This window comes from Camelina sativa, chromosome 8 (assembly GCF_030686135.1).
Source record: "Camelina sativa cultivar CO46 ecotype springtype chromosome 8, ASM3068613v1".
Taxonomy (NCBI): domain Eukaryota; kingdom Viridiplantae; phylum Streptophyta; class Magnoliopsida; order Brassicales; family Brassicaceae; genus Camelina; species Camelina sativa.
This window is the reverse complement of record NC_141887.1, coordinates 24,904,095-24,926,629: the sequence shown is the minus strand read 5'-3', so window position 1 is coordinate 24,926,629 and position 22,535 is coordinate 24,904,095. Positions and strand designations below refer to the sequence as shown.

General features: G+C 36.4%; 5 protein-coding genes and 1 non-coding gene across 7 annotated transcripts; 2 read left to right on the top strand and 4 right to left on the bottom strand.

Moving 5' to 3' along the window:
* Positions 1-938: 938 nt before the first annotated feature.
* LOC104707923 (uncharacterized) lies at positions 939-7,668 on the bottom strand. Its single transcript, XM_010424380.2, has 20 exons — positions 7,447-7,668; positions 7,060-7,346; positions 6,858-6,975; positions 6,669-6,751; positions 6,395-6,555; positions 6,215-6,308; positions 5,892-5,974; positions 5,592-5,801; positions 5,021-5,380; positions 4,725-4,896; positions 4,303-4,494; positions 3,966-4,175; positions 3,805-3,897; positions 3,509-3,726; positions 2,903-3,421; positions 2,740-2,820; positions 2,577-2,662; positions 1,768-2,400; positions 1,498-1,651; positions 939-1,406 (listed from the first exon to the last, which is right to left on the bottom strand). The coding sequence occupies exons 1-20, from the start codon at positions 7,568-7,570 to the stop codon at positions 1,346-1,348; spliced, it is 3,939 nt and encodes a 1,312-aa protein (XP_010422682.1). The 5' UTR covers positions 7,571-7,668; the 3' UTR covers positions 939-1,345.
* A 169-nt stretch (positions 7,669-7,837) lies between these two features.
* TRNAF-GAA (transfer RNA phenylalanine (anticodon GAA)) lies at positions 7,838-7,910 on the bottom strand. The gene has a single exon. It is a non-coding gene; the product is annotated as a tRNA-Phe (tRNA).
* A 34-nt stretch (positions 7,911-7,944) lies between these two features.
* LOC104707922 (uncharacterized) lies at positions 7,945-10,425 on the bottom strand. Its single transcript, XM_010424379.3, has one exon. The coding sequence runs from the start codon at positions 9,999-10,001 to the stop codon at positions 8,046-8,048; it is 1,956 nt and encodes a 651-aa protein (XP_010422681.1). The 5' UTR covers positions 10,002-10,425; the 3' UTR covers positions 7,945-8,045.
* Positions 10,426-10,444: 19 nt separating this feature from the next.
* LOC104707920 (uncharacterized) lies at positions 10,445-12,748 on the bottom strand. Of its 2 annotated transcripts, none has more exons than XM_019228661.2 (9): positions 12,574-12,748; positions 12,419-12,484; positions 12,044-12,338; positions 11,687-11,939; positions 11,540-11,597; positions 11,362-11,448; positions 11,143-11,253; positions 10,916-11,051; positions 10,445-10,831 (listed from the first exon to the last, which is right to left on the bottom strand). In XM_019228661.2, the coding sequence occupies exons 3-9, from the start codon at positions 12,226-12,228 to the stop codon at positions 10,606-10,608; spliced, it is 1,056 nt and encodes a 351-aa protein (XP_019084206.1). In that variant the 5' UTR covers positions 12,229-12,338; positions 12,419-12,484; positions 12,574-12,748; the 3' UTR covers positions 10,445-10,605. The 2 variants fall into 2 exon arrangements, with proteins under 2 accessions (XP_019084206.1, XP_087318193.1); XM_087462067.1 differs by having other exon boundaries at positions 12,044-12,351; positions 12,574-12,712.
* LOC104707921 (uncharacterized) lies at positions 12,742-14,585 on the top strand. The gene is made up of 7 exons (XM_010424378.3): positions 12,742-13,174; positions 13,376-13,475; positions 13,576-13,671; positions 13,817-13,869; positions 13,964-14,012; positions 14,116-14,163; positions 14,288-14,585. The coding sequence occupies exons 1-7, from the start codon at positions 12,804-12,806 to the stop codon at positions 14,369-14,371; spliced, it is 801 nt and encodes a 266-aa protein (XP_010422680.1). The 5' UTR covers positions 12,742-12,803; the 3' UTR covers positions 14,372-14,585.
* Positions 14,586-18,163: 3,578 nt separating this feature from the next.
* On the top strand, positions 18,164-20,303 carry LOC104707919 (polygalacturonase At1g48100-like). The gene is made up of 6 exons (XM_010424377.2): positions 18,164-18,665; positions 18,780-18,947; positions 19,050-19,094; positions 19,193-19,400; positions 19,496-19,580; positions 19,660-20,303. Exons 1-6 carry the CDS (start codon positions 18,246-18,248, stop codon positions 20,168-20,170), a joined length of 1,437 nt encoding a protein of 478 aa, XP_010422679.1. The 5' UTR covers positions 18,164-18,245; the 3' UTR covers positions 20,171-20,303.
* Positions 20,304-22,535: the final 2,232 nt, after the last annotated feature.

Below are 22,535 nucleotides of genomic sequence, written 5' to 3'. Positions count from 1 at the left end.
ACAATCGTCTCAAATGAATTGATTTACCAGTCAACTTTAAGTGCTAGTAAAATAATCGTAAGTCCAAAATCGTAGAAGTCATGCGGGGAGATTACGATGAGATAAAGTTAGTAGTTGAAAGAATTGTATTTGTTGCATGCGAAACTCATGCACACAAAACAGATACACATATTACAAAGATATATGTTTTGAGACCAGTCTTGAAAAATCGTATTTTTAATTTTGAGTCTTGAAATGTCTATCTACTGTGAACAACATCTGATAATTACAGCCACAGGAAATGGTGTCTCCGATACGAGAAATTCAAATAAACATTAATTAAGTTCGTTAGAGTCATGAATTATTATACATATCCTCACTTCTCGTTTTCTTCTTTTACAAATAGGTATCAAGAATTTATATAATTAACTAGACTTAACTTTTTTGGATAAAATCTAAGTTCATGTAGTCATTAACAAGTGAACCGACACATCAATTAAGAGCAATACTACTAGTCTACTACTATAGACCTGTCAGTATATGGTACGGCTGACCATATAATATAATATGTACAGAACCACGGAAGCATCCGATACAGTCGACCGTTAGTAAATTTTAAAATAATATCCGCAATGATTTCCGTGAAGCAAAAAAAAAACGATCATCAATGAGTAGTGCCTACTGCCTAGTGGTTAAAATAAAATAGTACATAATGATGTAAAAAGATCTATATCCTTAAAACTACTAAAAAAAAATGGTTGGCCTCAAACTATAATTTAAAACACATTTTACCTCTTCCAAAACTAAAGAATAGTTTGATTGATCAGTCAACAAAATTTGGTGGATATGGGAAAAAACCATTGGTTGTTATTCTTCTATGGATCTGTACAATTATATATTTTTTTAAACAGATTTGGTCACCAAACACTTAATAGTCGAAAAATCAAATCTCAAAAGAGTTTATTAATAAAATTGTATTGATTGATTAGAAAATTGAATAAGGTCATGTGAAAATGGTGATATTTGTTTTCAAAAAGGTCCCCACATTGGCACAATTCCCCATTTCCCAAATCTTGAGCAATAATGTAAACTCAACATCAAATTGGGCTCAGACATGATACATACCACATTTAATAGAGCACCGACAAAAATCACAATTCTAATCAAACTAAACCAAAAAATCAAAATCCGGTTTACTCTGATCACCAGCACCTCAAAATTGGTTCTGTATAAACTACAGGTTTTTGAAATGCATCTTGTTATCTCCGAGCCTCACCCTTAGCAGAGGGTAGCTTTAGGAAGAAGTTATGGCAGCCAAAAAAAAAGAAAGGGAGTCACCTCAAAAATCGGGTTCTAAACCGAGCTGTTAACCGGAAAATTCAACCATTTGGATCCCACGTCCGGCAATAGCGATCTGGTATATCTTTCTGCAGATAGATTCAACATACAGATTTGGTGTGAGATGTCAAACAGATAAAAAAGATTATGGAAGTACTGTATGGGTGCATTATTACTTACTCATCAATGGCTTTAGCATCGAGCGCCTCTGGCTCAGGCACACTGACGACTATATGAGCGTGCTCGATCAGTTTACCATCTTTTTCAAGAAACCAGCAACGCACACGTTGATCAAGACCTGTCGAGAACACCCAGTTCGTGTCCATCCACACGCCTTCATCACATTAAAAACCAAGATTTCAGTCTTTCATTAGAGAAATGCTGAAAGATATATTAGTCTAGTAGAGGCTTATATCATTTGATCCAGAAGGAGTTTTCTAGGTACAGTACCTTTTATGGCAGAGCTATGGGCTGATGCAATACCTCCACGGTCTGTGAGTCTGATTCTGTAATTTGGGTTTTGGTTTTTATCTATGATTTCAGATTTGTTGGCTGGACTACCACTTTGGATGTTGAAGCTAAGACAATGAAGGGCTTGATCATCACCCCCGCTAATCACATTGAACAACATCATACCATCGCCATCACTTGGAGAACTGCTCGAGCGAGAAACATAAAGGCAGTTAACTCCAGATTGATGAGCGTTCTTCACGACATGTGAAGGCTTTATCTCGCTTGTCTCAGGTGGATAATCTCCTTCACCTTCGTTTTTATCATTTTCATGAGGAACGCCATTTGTGAATTCCAAAGACGTGGCTGGATCTTCTTCTGCAGCTTCACCAACTGAGTTGCTGCTGTCTTGTCTTTTATTAGATATGTTGCCTTTTAGCAGTTTCCATTTCCTACCACCTTGACTTCCTCTTCCAGTTCGTGGTCGTAACTGACAATCAATGAACTTCTCAATATGAATGCTGGATACTTGCTTTACAAAAGCTTCTACACATTTAGTTACATCCCAAAAGGCTATGCTTCCATCTGTGGCTCCACTGATGAGGAGATACACATCACTTGATGATGTATTACCTGTCAGGGTTTAGTTATCGAAAAATTATTACGCTAGTGGGATATTTAAGAAGGCTGTATCCCTTAATTTACGAAAAGACAAATTGGGTAAGGACAAAGGACTTTCATTTAGCATGAAAGGAAACGAATTGATAAGAAGTCAAATGATAGACAAGTATTAATATCAATGGCCTAACCTTCATGTGGGGGATGCAGAGGCACAACGGCGTGTTGTAGTGACAGAACTGGCGATTTCAGTGGAACTAAAGATGCAACATCAAACCTGAAATCAGACGCGGTAAATATCAAAATGAAACACAAAATCAAGGTCAAAATCCAAGTCATCAGACAAGTAATTACCATAATCTATGTGGCAAGACTAGGGCCCGTAAGGTAAGGGTGGCATCAGAGCAAGCCACAGCGACAAAACAGATAGTTAGCCTGAAAAGATGAACAGAAAACATTTCAACATTTGTTATCACTGATGGGTTCAATCAAAGCAAGATAAGGCTGTCCCTCTAACCTGGAACCAACACATTTTACAAGAAATGCAGTGGTAGCCATGTATCTCCAGTCATCTTCGTAGCTTTCTCGCCCATGATACGTATTAGATCCTAACTTTGTGACGTTAGCAGTAGTATCTTCTTCAACCCCTTCGAGTTTTGGAGATTTCTCAATCTTTCCACAAAGACGAGATTTGGTGGGCATGTCAGTAGCAAGCCATTGGAACGTCACTGAAGACACTTCCGATGAAGCTTTAATGTGTCCATTATCACTAATACAAGATTCTCCCTTTTTATTTTGTCTACCATTCCTTAGGAGCCAAGAAGTTACAACACGCTTGGCTCCAACAGAAATCAGTAAGCAAGGACTTTCACTATCATCCACTGCTGAGTCTTGTTCGCACACGTCTGGTAAGTTAGGTATATCTGAAACAACCATGTGCACGTTTGATACACAACAAACTGATCTCACAGCTGAGCCTCCAACATGTTCTCCTAGTAGCTCTGATGTTGACCAATTTCCTAACTCAGATGCATACCTAAATAACCCCAAACACTTAGACAAAAATACTAATAAACTGCCATCAAATATCACTTAATTAAACTTTAATAAAACTAGTACCTACCTAGTCAATCTCACAGATCCACCTTCACACCCTGTTGCAATCCAACTAGACTGATCAGATATTTTATGTTCTTCGGAATCAAACCCGGTTTTCGTATCCGCAGAGATGAAGCATACAGAATGCAATTCTCTTCCATGAAATTGTGTATGCAAATTTAGAGGAAAAATTTTGGTCTTCTGTCCTCCAATCCAGTGTCTATGAATATGAATGACATCATCCTAAAAAATTAGACAGGTTGACATCAGTCAAAGACCAAACATTATTATATAACTTTAACCGAGATAGAAGAGATGCACCTTCACATATGCAAAACAGTTTTGCCGCTCAGGGACTTCCCCGAGATAAAAGGAATGGGGTCGGCGCCATCCACCACATGAGATTTGTGCAACCTATTGACAGAATATCATTACAGCTCGCATTAAGAAGGTGAATAAAAGGAATAAGTCAAGGGTTGGACCTTTGCTTCAGCTGTTAAATTCCACAATATGAAATCTGTTGACGCAAATCCGGCTGCATAGTTAGTGTTTGGATGGTCTTTCGAAAGTTGCACCCCTTGACAAACAGATTGAACTAAGTTCAACTCTTTCAATTGTTTCAAACCCATAAACTCTAACGTCTGCCTCTCTCTGTCATATTCGAAATAGCATATGCAACCATCTGCTCCAGTCTAAACATGAGGTTGCGAAAAGAAAACGAAACAAAAGAAAATAATAGTGAGGATTGCATGATTTATTTTCCCTAATAAACCAAAAAAAACTACCAACAGCAAAAAAACGAGGTTAGATTAGGCATACCGAGCATATTTCAGCTTTGTTGGAAGTTATTCGAGCAACTGAAAGACTGGAAACAGTTGAAATCCCATGAGCACCTTTGAAATATATTAGTGAAGGTATCTTCAATTCTGAAGAAACAGAAACTCCGTTCAGCATGTCCTTTGACAGAGGAAATAGTGTGATATTGCCACGTAAATCTCCACACAGAATCACCTACAAACAACAAGGCTTAAGACACAAAACTCTTGGCTGCAAACTTTTTAGACTTAACATCTTAAGAAAATTTATGTCCTAGTCTTGGGGATATCCAAGAATGATTGGTGTTCTTTGCTCTACATTTAGTTGGCCATGGTGAGAAATTAATATGTCCAGCGGTTGAAACTAGGGACTATAAAGAAAGTAATAGAACTCAGACACATGGCAACAATTGAAACGGATATTACCTCATCTTCTACTGATGCATCTACACACATTATTCGCTTTCCAAAACAAGAGGAGAATTCAGCCAAGAGGGAGACATCATAAGTTCCAGCAGCACTAGAAGCAGCAGATTCTAAAGGATCGGATAGTTTCCACAGCTTCAATAGTCCTCTAGGATTGCAAGAAAAAACAAACCTGGAAGACAGAGACTGAAAATTGTAATCTCAAAAATATCTCCGACCAAATGATTCCACACAATTGATGCATTGTCCAAGAAATTATACAAATATATCATTGTTCATGCTCAACATCTACTTACCTATAGCCTAATGATTTGCACCAGAAAGCCCCCAGAAGTTGTCTCTCTGGGCTAGCCTTCCAACTTTGATTCATGCCCGCATGCGGGAGATCAATATCACCAATAACCCGAACAACTGTCATATTCCCTTTGCCATCTCCAAGAGCAACCCAATCATCTAATGCAGAAGACTCGCGTACCTCTCCGCTAGGCATGACATCCATGGTAATAATAGGCCCCCCTTCAGGTATGCAAACCAATTCAGTCCACCTTACATTTCCAGATGATAATAACCTTGCGTGGTACAAGCAACCATGGTTTGTGGCCACATACATGGTATCTTCCTGCGTGAACTGCAAGCAACGTACATACTCACTCTTGCTGCAAGGGAGAAACAATCATATTTACAATTATACACAAAATCTTTACAGTAAAAATAAATCCAAAATAACAAAAAAATTTAGACTCTTATCATTACTTTGCCATTACTTCCATTCATGTTCAATATCACCAACTTATGTATTCATTTGGCATACTGTACCGAAAAAAAGATTTCGTAGACACTAAAAATTTGTGAAGTGACATGTATTACCTGTCCATGAGACCAGTATGCTCCGCTGAATTTGGGAGGCAGGCTGAAAAATATTCCACTTTATCTGGTGAATTAAGCACTCCTACAGTATCTAACAACGCTTTAGACCCACATTTATGCAATTGATGTACTTTGATTGCAGAATCAAATCCGGCAGTAACAAGAAGGGATGAGTTTGGATCATACAAACATCTCCATATGCCTCTTCCACTGTATAGTACACAATATCTTTACATCAGTAATAACATAAAAGCATGATGTGAATAGTGTGATCAACAAAAACACCATGTTACCACTTACATATGTTCCTTTATCACTTCCAGCTGGGTACCATCCACACCCCAGACACGGCATGTACAATCCTCACCAGCAGTGACAATCAACTGTAACAGAAACACATCCAATTTCAACAATCTATAAGTTAAATTTTCAATGTACACATCATTCTTATATGATCATAGGTGCGAACAAATTTCTATGTAATAAAACTTATGTTTAGAAATTAGAACAGTGGCAGTATTATCCCTCAGAAGCGATGACATTCACATTTTTAATGTTTGTAAGCTCTTAGCATAATAATAAAATAACCAGAAATATAAGTCAAAGACAATCGAGGTACATACAGAATCTGAGATGCAGCAGTCCCAAACCCGAACACTGTGGCCAAACAGCACAGGGCCAACGACCTCCTGCGAATCGACTTCCCATATCCTAGCACTATAAAAGAAAAAATTATGCAAATAGATAAAGTAATCAAGGAAAGGTGAGGTATTAAATGCTTAACACACAAAATAACTGTTCACCTACGATCATCAGAGACGGAGACTAGTTTCGATCCATCCAAAGACCAGACAATGCGAAATATTGAACCCTCATGTCCAATAAGTCTAAGCATATGAGAAGCACAATAATTCCCATGGTCGACATTGTCACCATCAAGGCCAACTACCCTCCAAACAAGGATCTGCCAACAACCAGTCGATTCCAGTTACTAAAGCTATAGGCACCAAAATAGTAACAAGACTAAACAAAGTACCATTATACGTGAAATATGAAAGGAAAGAAAAGTTCACTGACCTCATTAAATATAGTGCCAGAAGCGATGCGGAGAGTAGAAATACTGTTTCCCCATAGACGCATAGTATACAGTAGACACCTATCTGCAACCAAACAAACAAATTACCTAAGTAAAAAATAGCTCGATAAATCAAAAGCTCTAACTTAAGAGTCTTCAAAACCCTTAAACCCCAGTACAGCAAAACCAACCTGGTGACTGAATTTCAAAAGCCATGAGCGATTCTTTAACATTCCAAATGCAGAGAGAATTATCACTACATCCAATAGCTAGAAGCTTATCTTCTTCTTCCAATGAACCAGTAGAGTCCTATCACAATAACAAACCTAACCCATGAGGTCTAATGTACATTATAAAACCAAGCAGAGACAACACAGAAACGGAGATATGAACCTGTAAGAAACAAACGTCGAAGACCCAATTGCTAAGCCTCGGCAAAGATTCAAATATTTCCAAATTCACGGAGATTTCACCACTGCTCGAGGCTAATTCAACAATCAATGAAAAGATCTTCACTTTCTTCTCCCCGAATATAACAAGTTTATACGTGTATCGCTCAGCCGAACGAACAAAGCTGCTGCTACAAACAGTTCCATGGACGCGAACCCCCTCAAACACTTGAAACGAGCGAATCAACTCACCGGAACTCAAATCGTAAAGCAGAATGTCCGAACCGGAACCTAATTGAAAAAATTGAAACTCCAATTACATCAGAAACTCCTAAAATTTAATCATTCTAAGAGTTTATGAGAAACACAAAAATTTCTCGGGAGAGCTCACCGGCGAGAAGATAAGGAATTGAAGAAACATGTTGAGGGAGATTGAGAAAAGCTAGTGAAGAGACTTCTCCGAGGTATGGACCGGCGTGAGGATTCCACTTGCGGCGGCTGTTTTCTTCCGCCATGTTAAAACAGTGCGGCTCCGACTCCGACTTGAGAAGTTCAAAGTTTAGACTTTAAAGGCAACACAAAACTTTTGCAATAGTAGTCAAACTTCGCACGTGAGTCAACGAGTTTCGAACATTTGGGCTTAAAAAATGTAAGGCCCAATGAGTTTTTTAAAAATTAGTAGAAAATAAATTATGCGGTGAGTGAACGAGATTCGAACATTTGGGCTTATTATTTATTAGGCCCATTAAGTGTTAAAAAATTTAAAGGAAAAAAATAAAATATGCGGTGAGCGTGGATCGAACACGCGACCTTCAGATCTTCAGTCTGACGCTCTCCCAACTGAGCTATCCCCGCATTAATGACTTACTGTTCGACACGTATTCTGATATATTAAAAATATTTATTTGTTTGTTTTATTCGAATAAAAAAGCGAGATTACATTATTTTTATTATTTTACTTTTGCCAAGAATATTGGCTGACTGTCTTATTCATATATCGCACGAGATCCACAACGGCTCCTCAAACTGACCTCCAAGCTTATCTCCATCCTGACCGTTCAAACTCAACCGAGTCAGATCCAATTCATCCACAGTATGCCACGTCGGAGTCCCATCCTCATACCCATTCCACGTCAGCCTCCTCAACCCCGTCCCGTCCACTTTGACAATGTACAAATCCCCATACGGCTGAAACTGATTCGGAATCGCCACCGGCTCCGCCGTTATCCCACAGAGGTTCGCCGTGAAAACTAGCCAATCACCATCCTTATTGAAACTCACGTGATTAACTCTCTCCCTTGCCGCTTCCTCCGAACCTTCCGGTCCCGCGATTTGAATCCTCCTCAAACCAGAACCGTCAGGTCTCACCACGTAAGCACCGAACGCAGCGGTGTTCTCTGGATTGTGCCGGTTAGATGAGAATCCGATCAGATCTCCTTTCGGAGACCAGCAAGGCATAGTATCGATCCACGGCCCTTCCGTTAACCGTCGTATCCCACCGCCGTTAGATTCTCCGTTAACGGCGTCTAGAATGTAGAGATTCTTATGACCTGATCTACCAGATCGGAACACTACTGATTTGCCATCGGGAGAGCAAGAAGGGAAAGCGTTGTTCCCAGTGTTATCGAGTGTGAGAATCTTCACATCACATGGAAGCTCTTCTTTATCGGCGGTGAGATCTGAGGGATCGAACTTAATTCGAGCTATCTGAACCGCCATACTCGCCGGACTGAAGATTGGACCGAGAGATGTGTAGATTACATGACGCTCCGTTGGACTCCATGAATTGTAGAAAGCTGTACGGTCTTTGATCAACGTCCATCGTTTTGAGCCGTCGGATTTCGCGACTTTGATACCACCGTTGATGTCGAAGTCGGAGTTTAATGCGATTAGGTCGCCGTTAGGTGATGGTGCTGGAAACGATCCGTTTATTCTGAGTAAGCTGAGGGTCTTGATTGGTGAAACGATGGATTCTATGTTCGGAACGATTGACTCGCCCTGAGTTGACTCGCCGCCTCTGAACCGGTGGTAGCCGAGGAACTCGGAATCGGCAGATACGAAGGGGTTGTAATGGTGGAAACTCGGATTGAGTGGCTCAGTCACTGGCTGAAACGTTTTGTGTTCAAAGTCGTAAATCTCGATGTGACGGTAGGTGACGCCGCGGCGGCGAGTTGCGACGGCGATTCGTTTCTCGTCGTGGAAAGCTGCAGGTGTGAAACAGTGGAGTCCAGATGGAGTGACTCGGATCGGTACGATTGGGTAATCGGGATGTTTCTGGAAATTTTCCGGTATATCCACCCGGAATATGCTCCACCAACCGTCGTCTGCTTGGTGGTGGAAGAAAACAGTTGAATCGCCGGACCAAGTCGGCCATCCGCCACGCTCGCAAATCACCACTCTTGTCTCCGGTTCAGATGCTTTGAAAACAACTATATCAGTGTTGATCTCGTGAAACTCACCTCCCCAAGATCGAGATCCATAGGACGCGACGGCTAAGAGTTCTCCCGATTGAGAAACCGCCGGGCTAAAATCGGCGACGTCTGGTGGAGTGACACGTGTAACCTCTCTCTTCTCGCCGTTGAGTTCCACGGCATAAAGCGCAGACCAATTCTTGAAATGACGATCAGGCTGCTCGTGAGCTGAGATGAAATAGAGTATGTTGGATTGAGTAACGATGGGACGGTCGTGGAAGTAGCTATCCGGAGCTCCGGGAAGCTGCTCGGGTTCAGAATTTCCGGGTCGGGTTCTGAAAATCGTAGCGGATCCGTTTCGTTCCGAAACAAAGACGACATTATCGCCGCTGGTGAACTGAGCGTTGAAGTTAACGGAAACGCCGTCTGTTAAACGGCGTTCGAGGGAGGTGGCGATGTGGAGAGAGAAGACGTCGAAGCCGTAGTGAGTTCGACCAACGGTAGTGAAGATGATGGTGCCTTTAGGTGTTTCCATTGCGGTGTATATTTGAATGATCTTGGTGGTGGTAAGCGATTGGATTATTTATAGAGTTGGTTGATGATCTGGCGAGTGTTTTGATTATTTGTCTGAGTGTGAAGTGTGAACGGAACAAAACTGATCCGTACGTACGTGCGTGTGTAATGACGTTGCAGTCTTCCTTCATAGGATCTTTATCCTCAGTTAAATTACGTGGGTAATCGACGCAGAAGAGAGATTCATGTACATGTAATAGAATGTGAGAAAATTGGTTTTGTATACTACTACTACTACAGTGGATTTGACCAAAGACAATGAGCTAAACAATAGTAAGATTTTATTCGTTTGTGTGATGATTTCGTAAAATTTGTATTGTAATTTGTAGTTATGCAAAAGACCATTCTGTTTTCCAAAGATTATCTCAACGACCATCCTTAAAAGTTGAAAAACACACGAAGTTGTGACTTGTAAAGAGGTTTATAAAATAAATATATCAAAAAATTGCTGGCGTGCACCATATCCATATGTATGTGTATATCTGTTCTATGTCTTCTTTCACCTACCAAGTATTGGAAAAACCAACAACAACAATACAACATCAAGCAAAACAAGGACTGGGTTATCATCCGGCGACCAGTAGAGTATTTTCAGGCGAGATGCTTGCCGGAATATACTTCACTAGCTTTGAATCTAACCCGTGTTTCTTAACCCACTTCATCCTCCCCGCATCAATTATCTGTTTGCATTTAAAACCTAAAACAGCTCTTTCCATGGGTTTCATTTTCTTCACAACTTCCTCCACGCTGCTCAAATCATCTCTCACTTCTCCTTCTTCTTCCTCCTTTGCACTACAGCATCAGAAGAACAATTAAAACGAAATTACTTATTTGAAGTAAACTTCTTTATCATCTCTTAACTCCAAGATATATTACTTTGCAACAAGAAGGTCAATGTCGTCAACACCAGGAACATTGGAACCGTGATCATCATCAACAGCCCAGCTAGTGAACGAAGTCATGATATGGAACTCGTCCTTGGAGATCCCCAGGCTAAGGATATATTCTTTATCTGCGAGACACATGACCATATTCTTGTTTAATTGAGAAGTTCTATAATACTCTGATAGATCAAAGACGAAGTAGTGACTGAGTTTACTTACTTATGTAGCTTTTCCATTGGCAAAGATGATGGCAACAAGTCGCAATAGCGAGACCTCTAGGTACCGGGCTTTCACCATCTTGTCTCGACAAACAACATCTTAAGCTCAAATCTATTATCAACGCATCAAAATGTACATCAGTTAGCAAAAACAGACACTCATTACGAAGTGGAAATCTAAAAGACTAAAGTGTAGGAGTAAAGACATGAGTGTAGTGACCTGTTGCAGGACCACAGAGATGTTTCCCAACAGCCACATAAGGAACACCATGTAAAGATTCAACTGCGTTAAGGTCCAAATCCTCGACTGAAAACACAAAAGAATTTATCTTTTGATCAATACTACATAACCCGGAACAAGTATACAAGAAAATGTACTAGATTTAAGGGAGCCTTACTATCGATTCTCATACGCTCTAATACTAAGTTCTCCTTTTGCCTCAATGACCGATCGGCCTAGAAGTGGTCAAATAGATGAGGACTGAGAAATAAGCTAAATTACTCAAAAGAATGAATTGAACACAAACAAAGCAAGCTAAACCAACCTTGAGCTTATAAGATTTCCTCTCAACTAGATACACCTTATTGATCCCATAGCAATCTGCTAGCATCTGTGTTAAGTATCCTCTCCCAGCGCCAAATTCAACAACCGCAGACACACTACTATCGTCTTTCTCTTCCAGATAACTTTCGCAACATTCCACCTTTTCGTTGCACTTGTTCAATACCCCAAACTTTTCCAAGTTACCAAGAATCGAACCTTGCTGCAAAACGTGCTTCTCTTGAAACGGTATCTTCCTGCCAAACAAATCACAGAAACTATCAGTAAAACAGAACCCTTCTCATCTCACTAAACCAAACCCCAACAACAACAAAAGCTCCAAACTTTTCTAACAATTTACCTATCTATCTCCTTATTAAACCATATGTTACAAGCTTCAGGTGACAGATACGAATCTTCGATATCTTTACAAATACCGCCATGAACATCATCAATTTTCTTAATTAGCTGACGAAACTTAGAAACATTCATACTATAGAGCAGATTCCTCTTCATCTCTGAAGTAACAACAGAACAAGATCCCATCTTCTTATATTCTTCTCCGGCATTAATACCTTCTGATAAAACCTTTTACCAGACAATGCTACGGTCTCTTTAAGTAAAGGACATCTCTTGATATGCCCTTCGAGATTCTCCTGCAACACAGAGCTACAAAATTCGAATCAAACAGTTTGGCAAACTAAAACCTTTGAAAAAAATAAAAGCTTTGACTTACTGAGATGGATCAATAGGGCATGGAATCCATTCACCTTCCAATCTCTGACTATGGTTCCCACAAAACCTGTTTAGCAAAAAAAAATCAGCTCTCCTCACTAATTTTGGAAAAAAAAAAAACGAAGGTTTAAACTTCTTCGAAAAATCAAAACTCACAAAGAACTCTCGATTGGAGAATTCGCTCATGATCTCTTCTTCTTCGGAAGCCAGAAACTGGATCGATTGCTACTACGTTTCGCCTCCATTCTCAGCGAGAGAGAGAGACAGACAGAGCAAAAGAGAGAGATAGAGAGAGAGACAAAGGTCTCCAACGGGCCCTAAAGTGAGCTTCGTTTGTAGCCCATTAAAAAGATGTAACCATTAAGTTCTTAGAAAGAACACGTGGCATGTGGAAAACAAAGAAGCATGTTTCTTCTCCTCCTTTCATACTCTTTACATTTTCTTCCGCCGGAAAAAACTTAAATCACACAGAAAACGCAAGGAAGACGACGAAGAAGAAGAAGAAGAAGAAGAAGAAGATGTCTGCGACGGCGGTTTTTTCTCTAACAAACTCCAGAGCCGTCTTCAACGGATTCGATAACCGGACATTTCTTTGCCGGAACGCCGTAGCTGCTAAACCAAGTTCGAGATGTTTTCCTTCTCCGATGAAGCCTTCGTCTCTTGCTTCTAGATTCTCTCCTTTGATTTTAACCAATAAATCCTTTAAAACCTCAGTATTCAAGAGATTTGATACTCTCATGGAATGGCAAGAATGCAAGTAAGCGAGATTCTATTTCCTCTGCTCTCCGACTTGAGCAAATTTGGCTAGATTTACTTTCCTTTGTAGAACTGATTGGTCTGGAGATACAAATTTGAATACTTCTTTTTTATCAACGGTAGCTTTAGATTGTCAAATTTTGATGCTTTTCACTGTTCATGTCAATGAAGGTTTTTTTTTTTTATCTCTGGAAAATTACAGAGTTAAGAAGAAGGTTGAAGTGCCTGTATCAGTTGCTTATGGACTCTACTCGGAGCGTGAATCAATTCCTAGATGGATGACATTCATTTCTTCCGTTAAGGTGATTTGACTTTGTTTGTTTGTTTGTTCATATGGTCATGACTGTTTCTGTTGGCTTTTGGATTTGTGTTTTTTTTGATGTTCCGGATTTAGTTCTTCAGATATTGAAGGACAAGCCTGATTTATCTCGATGGACCTTGAAATATAAAGCATTTGGTCAGGATCTTGAGTACGCTTGGCTTGCTAAGAACTTGCAGGCAAGTATCTTGAACTGTTGTTTATAATTAAAGTAGCTCCACTCACTCTTACCTTGTTAAACGACTTTGATGAACAGCTTCAGTGAGTAGTTAAACGACTTTGATGCTCTATATTTGGGTTTCACATGGATTCTGTTTCATGCAGCCTCTCCCGAACCAGAAAATACACTGGATTTCTCTAGAAGGCCTTCCTAACAAGTAAACAGAACTGAAACGAATCAGTGATTCTGAATCTCCATCTCTTGAACCAACCTTGATGTAAAGGTCTTGCTTTTTTTTTTTTTTTTTACAGGGGCACTGTCCGCTTTTTCCCGCTAGGACCTTCATCATGTGATGTAGAAGTGAGATTTCATTGTTGTTAGCATCATCGGTTTTTGAGTTCCCAATGATTATTTAACCAATTTCGTCTCTTCGTTTCTGAGTTCTTCTTTGCTTTGTTTGCAGCTAACCTTTGCATATGAAGTTCCGCTGCTACTTATTCCATTTGCAGCGGTAAGCAAGCATTCTTTATTCAACCTGTAAATTGTATCAATATTCAATGATTTCGGGAGTGAATATCATGTCTTCTGGTAACATTTACCTCTAATGTTTTACAATGCATCTTTGCTTTCTTCAGGCACTTCAACCGCTAATGCAAGGATTGATCAATAATAGTTTGGAGCAATTTGCAGAGATAGCAAAAAGCACTAAGACCACTTAGTTAAACATCACAACACAACATCACCCCACTGTTCTTACAGGAGTTTGCACAGAGAAACCTCATATAGATTTTTTTATAGTGTGCATTTCATACAAAGAACTGTTATATCTATATATAATATATATAATCACAACATTTTACTCTTCGTCTAAATTTCTGAGTTTATTATATCTATGTTGTCAGGAAAATAAATATACAACATTCTTATGTATCATTGATTCATTGTATATGAAAGAAATGAAGTAAATTTATAAAAAATATAGGATCAAGTTTCATCCTTTTTTAATATATATAAATGTACATACGTTTCTAACTAATTCCAATGTTGACCGTCCACACAAATCACCGCATGCTCTTTTCCTGTGTTTTGTGTTCACTCGTACAGTTCCGACAATTACTTTCCGGAATGTCACCTATCCTGAGACTATTTCAGGTCAATCAAGCTTAACTCTGGAGTTCTCTCAGGACCCTGACCGAAAATATAAGTACACTTTGGTGACATAAGTCGTCAAATAAATTCTTTTAAACCTCTATGCAAACCAGGGTGTCACAACTCTGGCCACTATGGATTACATGTGAAAGTAATAAAAAGATCAGGAAATCCAAAATGTTTAGATATAGTCATTGCATCTAAATAGTTTTCTCTCATATATCTAGGACAACCAGTGAATGATTTTGGTAAATAAAACTGCCTCCCTTGCTCATTCATATCTACATTCCAGTTTCTGCCGTCTTTTTAACAGTGCTAAAAATTCTCTACCGTTAAACTCGCTTGATTGTATTTGATGTAACCCAACCAGTTACTCGCGATGGCAGTATAAGAATCAACCAAGAATTGTTGGAATAAGCGTTTAGAGTGCAGAAGGGTGCTTGACTCGTTTTTCCTCTACTGAATTTGGAATGCAAAGACCTGTCTCATACTTATATGTTTTCTTTCTTGTTTACTCTTTACCCTTCCCATTTTTGTATGCCCTTTTTTAATTCCAAGCCTATAACCATCCTCTCCATAAAGAAATAATAAGAGATACTATAATGGTAGATAAGAGATATGCAATTCACTTATCCTTTGTAGTTCACCAGATTTTGCTTGAACAACAATGTCACGATGACCCATTTCCAAATTGAAATCTCCAGAAATCAACACAGTTACTTCAGAAGCTGTTGGCATGTGGTACGTCCTCCCATACTTTTCACGACTACTAACTATCCTCATATGGGAAAATTCATTAGGATTTGTATTGAATCTCTCTTGCTGATCTAAAGGTGTCCACATATGGATTCACATCAACATTTTCATGATCTTCTCGATTAGTTGTTAGAAGTTAGAAGTTTAACCCTGCTATCATTTGGCATATTACAAAAATATCATTGCATTTATATTAATTTAATAACTAACAAAAGACTAGCTTATATTAGCTTATAAAATAATAATAAAATATTTTCAAAATTATTTAATAAATTTTATTTATTGTTTCAGAAATCTTAGGAAACAATAACAAACTATTTAGAACAATTATAAAACTTAATTTTAATTATAAACTAAAATTAAAAATTTTTCTATGCTAAATCGTTTAATAATTAAAGATATAATTTAAAACTAAGATACAACATTGCTTATCTTTAAAAAAATATAAAAAATTATATCTTAAATTTATTAAATATTTTTTGCATTGTAGATCGACGCAATGTCATCTTATTAAATCTAACAAATCAAAAATATTAGATTTTATTCAATATAATACCTAAAATTAAAAATATATCAAAAAGTTAAATCGAGATTTCTAAACAAAACCGCTTCAATACGGGGTTTTTTTTATTTTATGGATTTTACCAAATTCATATAATTCACGGATTTGAATATTGTATCATGTACCAGGTTGAAATCAGAGTATGAAACTAAGTAAATTAAATGTAAAAGATTATAAAATGTATATAGTAAATCAAATAAAACTTTTATTATTATTTTATAACTAAGAAATTACAGTAAACTTTACGCAAACATTTCTCGTGTTGTACAACACAGGTAACTATCTAGTATATGAGTTATTATTAAAAACTTAAGAGATTAAAAAAATTAGTATAGAAAGGTAAAAAGAAGGGTTCAAAAGGAGTAGTAGAATTTGAGACATGGGGGTCAACTCACTAAAAACAAACCAAATTTGCAATTGTATAATACATATACAAGCCTAAATTAGAAATTTCATAAATGTTATGGGGTCAGTTGACCCCCTCCTTATTCACTAGCTCAGCACCAACCTATAACCATTTCTATATGTACACTCCATTTTAGAGAAATAAACTTGTCTAACCTATCCCAAAATAGAGATCTCCATTTTTGTGTCCATGTTATAGGGAACTTTTAATTCATTTTTCATTAAATTATAAATTAATATAATTAGTCCCTTAAAGTTTATATATATTGAAAATTTATACCCAAATAAAGTTAGTTATTATTTCATACTTAAACTTATAAATAATATGGAAACAAAAATGTTTAGCAATTCTTAAGCAAAATTAAAGCATTTTTTTTGCAATTTTTTACACTTGGTAATATTTTCAGATTTTCTTCTTCTTATTTACACATAGTTATGGGTTTGGTGTGTCGCATGTATCATTTTTATCTTTGCATTTTTTTCAATTATAAATATAGTTGGATCATATTTTTCAATTATAAATATAGTTTTAACCATGCTCTAAGAGTCTTCCTCTTTCTTTATGATTTGAAATATCGAAACCTTCCCTTCCACTTAGCATTTTTCAGACTTAGTAATAATTTTCTATTTGCTTCTCTTCGTCGTGAGGATTAAAGTGATAGTTTTTTTTTTCTTTTTTTTTCTTCATAACTAGAATCATCATTCAACATAGATTTGTTCAACAATGTCACACTCCTCTGCAGTAATCACTCAAGAAATCTAAGAAAGCTCTTCTGCACTCACCATGCCAAAAGCTTCATGGCGGTTTCTGCTACTGCAACGAAAAACCTAACTCTGGATTTGGTTCATAGCAGGTTTCGTCTTTCTCTTTACCTTTTTCCTAATTTTTTGATGTAAACCAATATAAGATTTTTAGTTAGTTATTAAATAAATTAAAATACAATAACATTTTTTTATAATATGCTATATGCCACATGATAGTAGAATTAAACTTTTAACAACATTACTTAAATAAATGTATAAAGATGTTGAAAAAATTATGATGAAATAAATGAAAGAATTTGACGTTTTTACCTATTATAAAAAATATTAAAATAGTGTTAGGTTAATGACTAATAGCAGTCCTGTAATTTAATTTTTAACAAAAAACATGTCATATTTAGTCTTCTCAATTAATAGTAGGGATTATTATATCTAGAGATACTAACAAAGTGATGGTATTATATTCGATTATCTTTCAATTGTCAATATCTCCATATACCAAGTATTGATATTAAAATTTGTGTATTTTAAAATTGTTCCGAAGATTGAATAGTTGTCGACATGAAACAATACTATTATTTTGCACACGAAATAGAAACATCACAATCTTGTGAATAATGGAATGTATGAGCACATGAATTCAAGAAAGTCAAAACCTTTTAGTGGCCAACGATGTTCAATAGTATCATATATGCATTTTTCCAACAAATCAGGGCTTTGTCATGAACACGATGACATAATGCATGTATTTTGAGCTGTCTTAGATAATACAGATAAGCCTATCATAAGCATTATGTCCAAATCATTAATAAGATTTACAAAAATATATATATTCTTGCTTGGCGTTATGTTTTTTTTTTTTTTTTGGTCAAATAAAACAAAGCTTGGCGTTATGTAAAAACATTAAATATCATCATATATATGCAACCAAACAAACCAATCCAAACCCTAAATCCAAAATGTTAAAATTGTCTCGTGATCCGATTCTATCTATCACTACATTGATTCTCATCACATTGTCTCTCTTCTCCTATGAAACTGAAGCAAGACTCCATCATCACAAAGATAATGACAATCCCAACCCAAAACCAGAGCCACCGTCTCAGCCTCCTTCTCTCTCACCAAACCCTAGTGACCCGTCACAATCTCCATCTCAGTCCCAAGATTCCGACCACGAAGTAGTCTACAACGTCAGGCACTATGGTGCGGTAGGTAACGGTGTCTCTGACGACACTGAATCGTTCAAAAAAGCTTGGGATTCAGCTTGTAGCAACGACAACAACAACACTGTGTCGGTCTTGCTTGTGCCTTACGGTTTTACTTTTATGATCCATTCCACTATTTTCACTGGTCCTTGTCGCTCTTACCAATACTTCCAAGTAAATCAATATCAAATTTATTTTTTATTTCTTCATGAGTATCAAACTTTTAAATAATTCGGGTCTAATAGTTATAAATTCTCTTGTTTAATTTTTTTTCTCAAATTAAATTAGGTTGATGGGACCATCGTGCCACGGGATGGACCAAAGTCGTGGCCGAGCGGTTTAAACAAAAGAGAATGGCTCGTCTTTTATAGAGTCAACGGAATGGTTCTAAAAGGTGTGGGAGTTATCGACGGCCGTGGACAAACTTGGTGGGATCTTCCCTGCAAACCTCATCGGGTAAATAACAATATATAATACTAAATGCACATTTTCACTAACCATAACAGAAATTATTAGAAAATTATATTATGACATGTGAATCTTAATATGCTCAAGCAGAATGTCAACAAAACTGCACATGCTGGTCCATGCGAAAGCCCCGCGGTAAGTAAAATCAAATATTTGAAAAAATTATGTTTTTCTTAAATTTAGTACATTACTTGTAATGTTGAAAGATGTTTACATGTTTTTGGTGTGGTCAGGCTTTGAGGTTCTTTATGAGCTCGAATCTAATTATGGAAAGTCTGAGTATAAAGAACAGCCCACAGGTTCACCTCAAATTCGACGAATGCCATGTAGTTCATATCAACCTCCTTCGAATAATATCTCCGTCTTCTAGTCCCAACACTGACGGCATCCACATTGAGAACTCCAACTCCGTTGAGATTTACAACTCTGTTATCTCCAACGGTATACATCTAATATACATAATGTCTATACACTTCATTTTTGAATATACTTAATTAGAGTGTAAGCAAACTCAAGATTCTTCATTTCTTCGATAGGAGATGATTGTGTCTCGATAGGATCCGGATCATACGATATCGATGTACGAAATCTCACTTGTGGACCAGGCGGGCATGGAATTAGGTAAAAACTACTCGTGATTTATAATTTAGTTTTTACCATTTCATAATACTCAATGTTAATGAAATGATATATTTTGTAGCATTGGAAGTTTGGGCGACAGAAACTCACGGGCATGCGTCTCCAACGTTACGGTTAGAGACTCTGTCATAAAATTTTCGGACAACGGAGTACGGATCAAGACGTGGCAAGGTGGATCCGGGTCTGTCTCGGGTGTAACGTTTGACAATATCCATATGGATACTGTCCGCAATCCGATAATCATAGATCAGTACTATTGCACGGCTAAAAGTTGTGCTAACAAAACATCTGCAGTTTATGTGAATGATATAGTATATCAAAGTATAAAAGGCACATACGATATTCGTAGTCCCCCTATGCATTTTGGATGTAGCAACAATGTCCCGTGCACAAACTTAACACTTTCGGATATTGAATTGTTACCTTCAAAAGGAGAGACTGATGTGGATCCGTTCTGTTGGAATGCTTATGGAATCACAGATGAGTTCTCTGTACCTTCAATCCCGTGTCTCAAATCGAATCCGTCGACGTCTTTGTTAGGTGGTCTTTCAGGGAAATGTGGATCACCATGACTTGATTTGTGGGAAAATAATGGAAAGAGCGATTATTTTCTCTTTTTTCTTTAATGGTATAATCTATATATAATAGCAAACCCATTTTTTGTGTCAATTTTAATCCAATGGATGAGATTAATTCTACTTTTCCATCTAACGGTTTAAAATTATTAATGACTCCAACAGTTGCAAATTATTAATCATGTCTTTTCATCGCACCCCCATCTTTTGAAAATCACACCTCTTAATTTTTGCATCTCTTTGTTGTACCTCCATGTTTCAAAAATCACATCTATTAATTTTTACATCTATTAATTTTTACATCTTTTTATTTCACACATCTATGTCTTACACCTCTTTGTTGTACTTCCATGTTTCACATCTATTAACTTTTACACCTTTTTATTTCACAACTCTATGTCTTCCACCTCTTTGTTTATTATATATAAACTTCTCTGGACTACATAAATAAGTTACGAAAAATTGTCTTGCTTTCTGAGTACTAAATAATTGTTTTATTGAAGTGTTTTTTAACTAACAAGCATCAATCTCTAATTCAAGGTAATTTTATATTTTCGCTGCGAATGACCTGTTAGTATTTCTTCACCGAGCATGTTAATTTATTTTCAGTTAGATTACTATTACTGTTAGATACGGTGGAACAAAATATGAGTGTATGTGGCTTTTTAATTTGTTAGGTTGGGAAAGAGTATAACATTCAAGCATATCCCCTATATAATAAAACGGAAGTACACAACATTTTTTTGTAGACTATATAATTTTTATAAGTCGGTTACAAAATAGGTTATAGATTAAATTAAACATAGGTTAGTTACAAAAAAAGGAAAAAAAATAATTGATCATTATGTGGGATATATGAATACAATTAATAATATCCCAAAGAATCCTCTTAAAATCTTTATTATTCCATGTATTGTTATACCATATATACTATTAGCCGTAAAAAGTAATAAAATCTTGGTAATTAATCACACTTAATCGTGATTTCTGAAATCTTACTGTACAGTTCAAAATAAAATCTTACCTAACATCCTTCCAAGCTTTTAATATAAATTATTCTTTTTTTTTGTTTGGAAAAATATAAATCATTCAGAACTGAAAGAATTCACATGAAAGAATTCCAAGAAATATGAGCACGAGTTGAAATTTCAACAAATATGATTTCTCAGATTAAATTAAATTTTGCAATAATGTTGTTTGGTAGACATTCTTGATCAAGATGATTTTGACAAACATATGTTACATATTTAGTCCTAAAATTAATATGCAGTATACTTTGGATTAAGTCATAGAATTAACAATCAAAATACAATATATAATTTTAAACACTAAACAAATCAAATAATAATAAAAAATTATCACACAACTTAACTCGTAGTATGCCGTGGGTAAAATTCTAAATCTACTAGAATATATCTTACAAAATAGTTGTTATTTTCATAAGTTATATTCATCATATGATTTCATGACATAGTGTTCCATCCAAAAAAACTTTTAAAATAAATAAAATAATCACAAATATGATGTTTTGAATAAAAATTACAAAATAAACAAAAAAAATTTCAACCCGTGATCTAGCACGGGTCATATTCTAGTAAAGTTTATAAGAGAGGCATGATTACATGCAGTGATACTAGAGCTACGAATAAGCCAAATTTTTTTAACAAACATGGTATAATTTTATATATGTTCTATTATTGACTTATTTAACCTACTTTTTTTTTTTAATAAACATGGTATGATTGTAAAAAAATCTTTATTTTTGTTATGTAGGATGTCCATTAGATTTAATGATCCAGGTTAGTTTCCATTTTTTTTGTAAATAAAGTTTTTTAAAATTTTAGTTGAATTTTATTTTTTATACTTTCTGGGTATTAAAATTTTTGATAATATATAGAAATATTACAAATGAGCATGAAAATAGAAAGTGCCGAAGAAAAAACCAGACATACTTGTGACAACACAAAATCAAATTCTAGAAAGCGTAAGCACGACCAAATGACAAGTCAAGTTAAGAAGAAAATGTCTACTAAAGGTAACTTATTTAGTCTTTGATGACTTTCTAATTTGTATATACAATTTTTAAAAACATAATGTATAGCAGTCACTTTTAGAGTGATCTAGAATATGCCCAAAAAAAGAAAAGCAAGAAATTTATAAAAAGAGTTTAACACAAAAAAGAAAACATCAAAAGGTGAGATGTTATTATCACCTGTTCACCACATCGACTTCGTTTTCAATGTCGTTGATTGAAGAACATGATGGTACCGATTCATAGACATAAGTGGGAAATCAATTCCTAATATATGGTGGTTCTGTACGTAATTACGCTAAACGAAAAATGTCAGGAAACCTAGAATTT

Bases quoted from the DNA above. Each gene is read 5' to 3' on its own strand.
- LOC104707922 (XM_010424379.3), bottom strand. From the start codon at position 10,001: ATGGAAACACCTAAAGGCACCATCATCTTCACTACCGTTGGTCGAACT.
- LOC104707921 (XM_010424378.3), top strand. From the start codon at position 12,804: ATGTGGAAAACAAAGAAGCATGTTTCTTCTCCTCCTTTCATACTCTTT. The intron at 13,476-13,575 runs GTGATTTGACTT...TTAGTTCTTCAG, and splicing joins CATTCATTTCTTCCGTTAAG to ATATTGAAGGACAAGCCTGA. The intron at 13,672-13,816 runs GCAAGTATCTTG...TGTTTCATGCAG, and splicing joins GGCTTGCTAAGAACTTGCAG to CCTCTCCCGAACCAGAAAAT.
- LOC104707923 (XM_010424380.2), bottom strand. From the start codon at position 7,570: ATGGCGGAAGAAAACAGCCGCCGCAAGTGGAATCCTCACGCCGGTCCA. The intron at 5,802-5,891 runs GTAAGTGGTAAC...TGTACTATACAG, and splicing joins GAAGTGATAAAGGAACATAT to TGGAAGAGGCATATGGAGAT. The intron at 3,727-3,804 runs GTGCATCTCTTC...CTAATTTTTTAG, and splicing joins ACTGTTTTGCATATGTGAAG to GATGATGTCATTCATATTCA.
- LOC104707919 (XM_010424377.2), top strand. From the start codon at position 18,246: ATGTTAAAATTGTCTCGTGATCCGATTCTATCTATCACTACATTGATT. The intron at 18,948-19,049 runs GTAAATAACAAT...ATGCTCAAGCAG, and splicing joins TTCCCTGCAAACCTCATCGG to AATGTCAACAAAACTGCACA. The intron at 19,095-19,192 runs GTAAGTAAAATC...TGGTGTGGTCAG, and splicing joins GTCCATGCGAAAGCCCCGCG to GCTTTGAGGTTCTTTATGAG.
- LOC104707920 (XM_019228661.2), bottom strand. From the start codon at position 12,228: ATGGGATCTTGTTCTGTTGTTACTTCAGAGATGAAGAGGAATCTGCTC. The intron at 11,052-11,142 runs GTAAGTAAACTC...TGTGTCTCGCAG, and splicing joins CCAATGGAAAAGCTACATAA to ATAAAGAATATATCCTTAGC. The intron at 10,832-10,915 runs GTAATATATCTT...CTGATGCTGTAG, and splicing joins ATTGACCTTCTTGTTGCAAA to TGCAAAGGAGGAAGAAGAAG.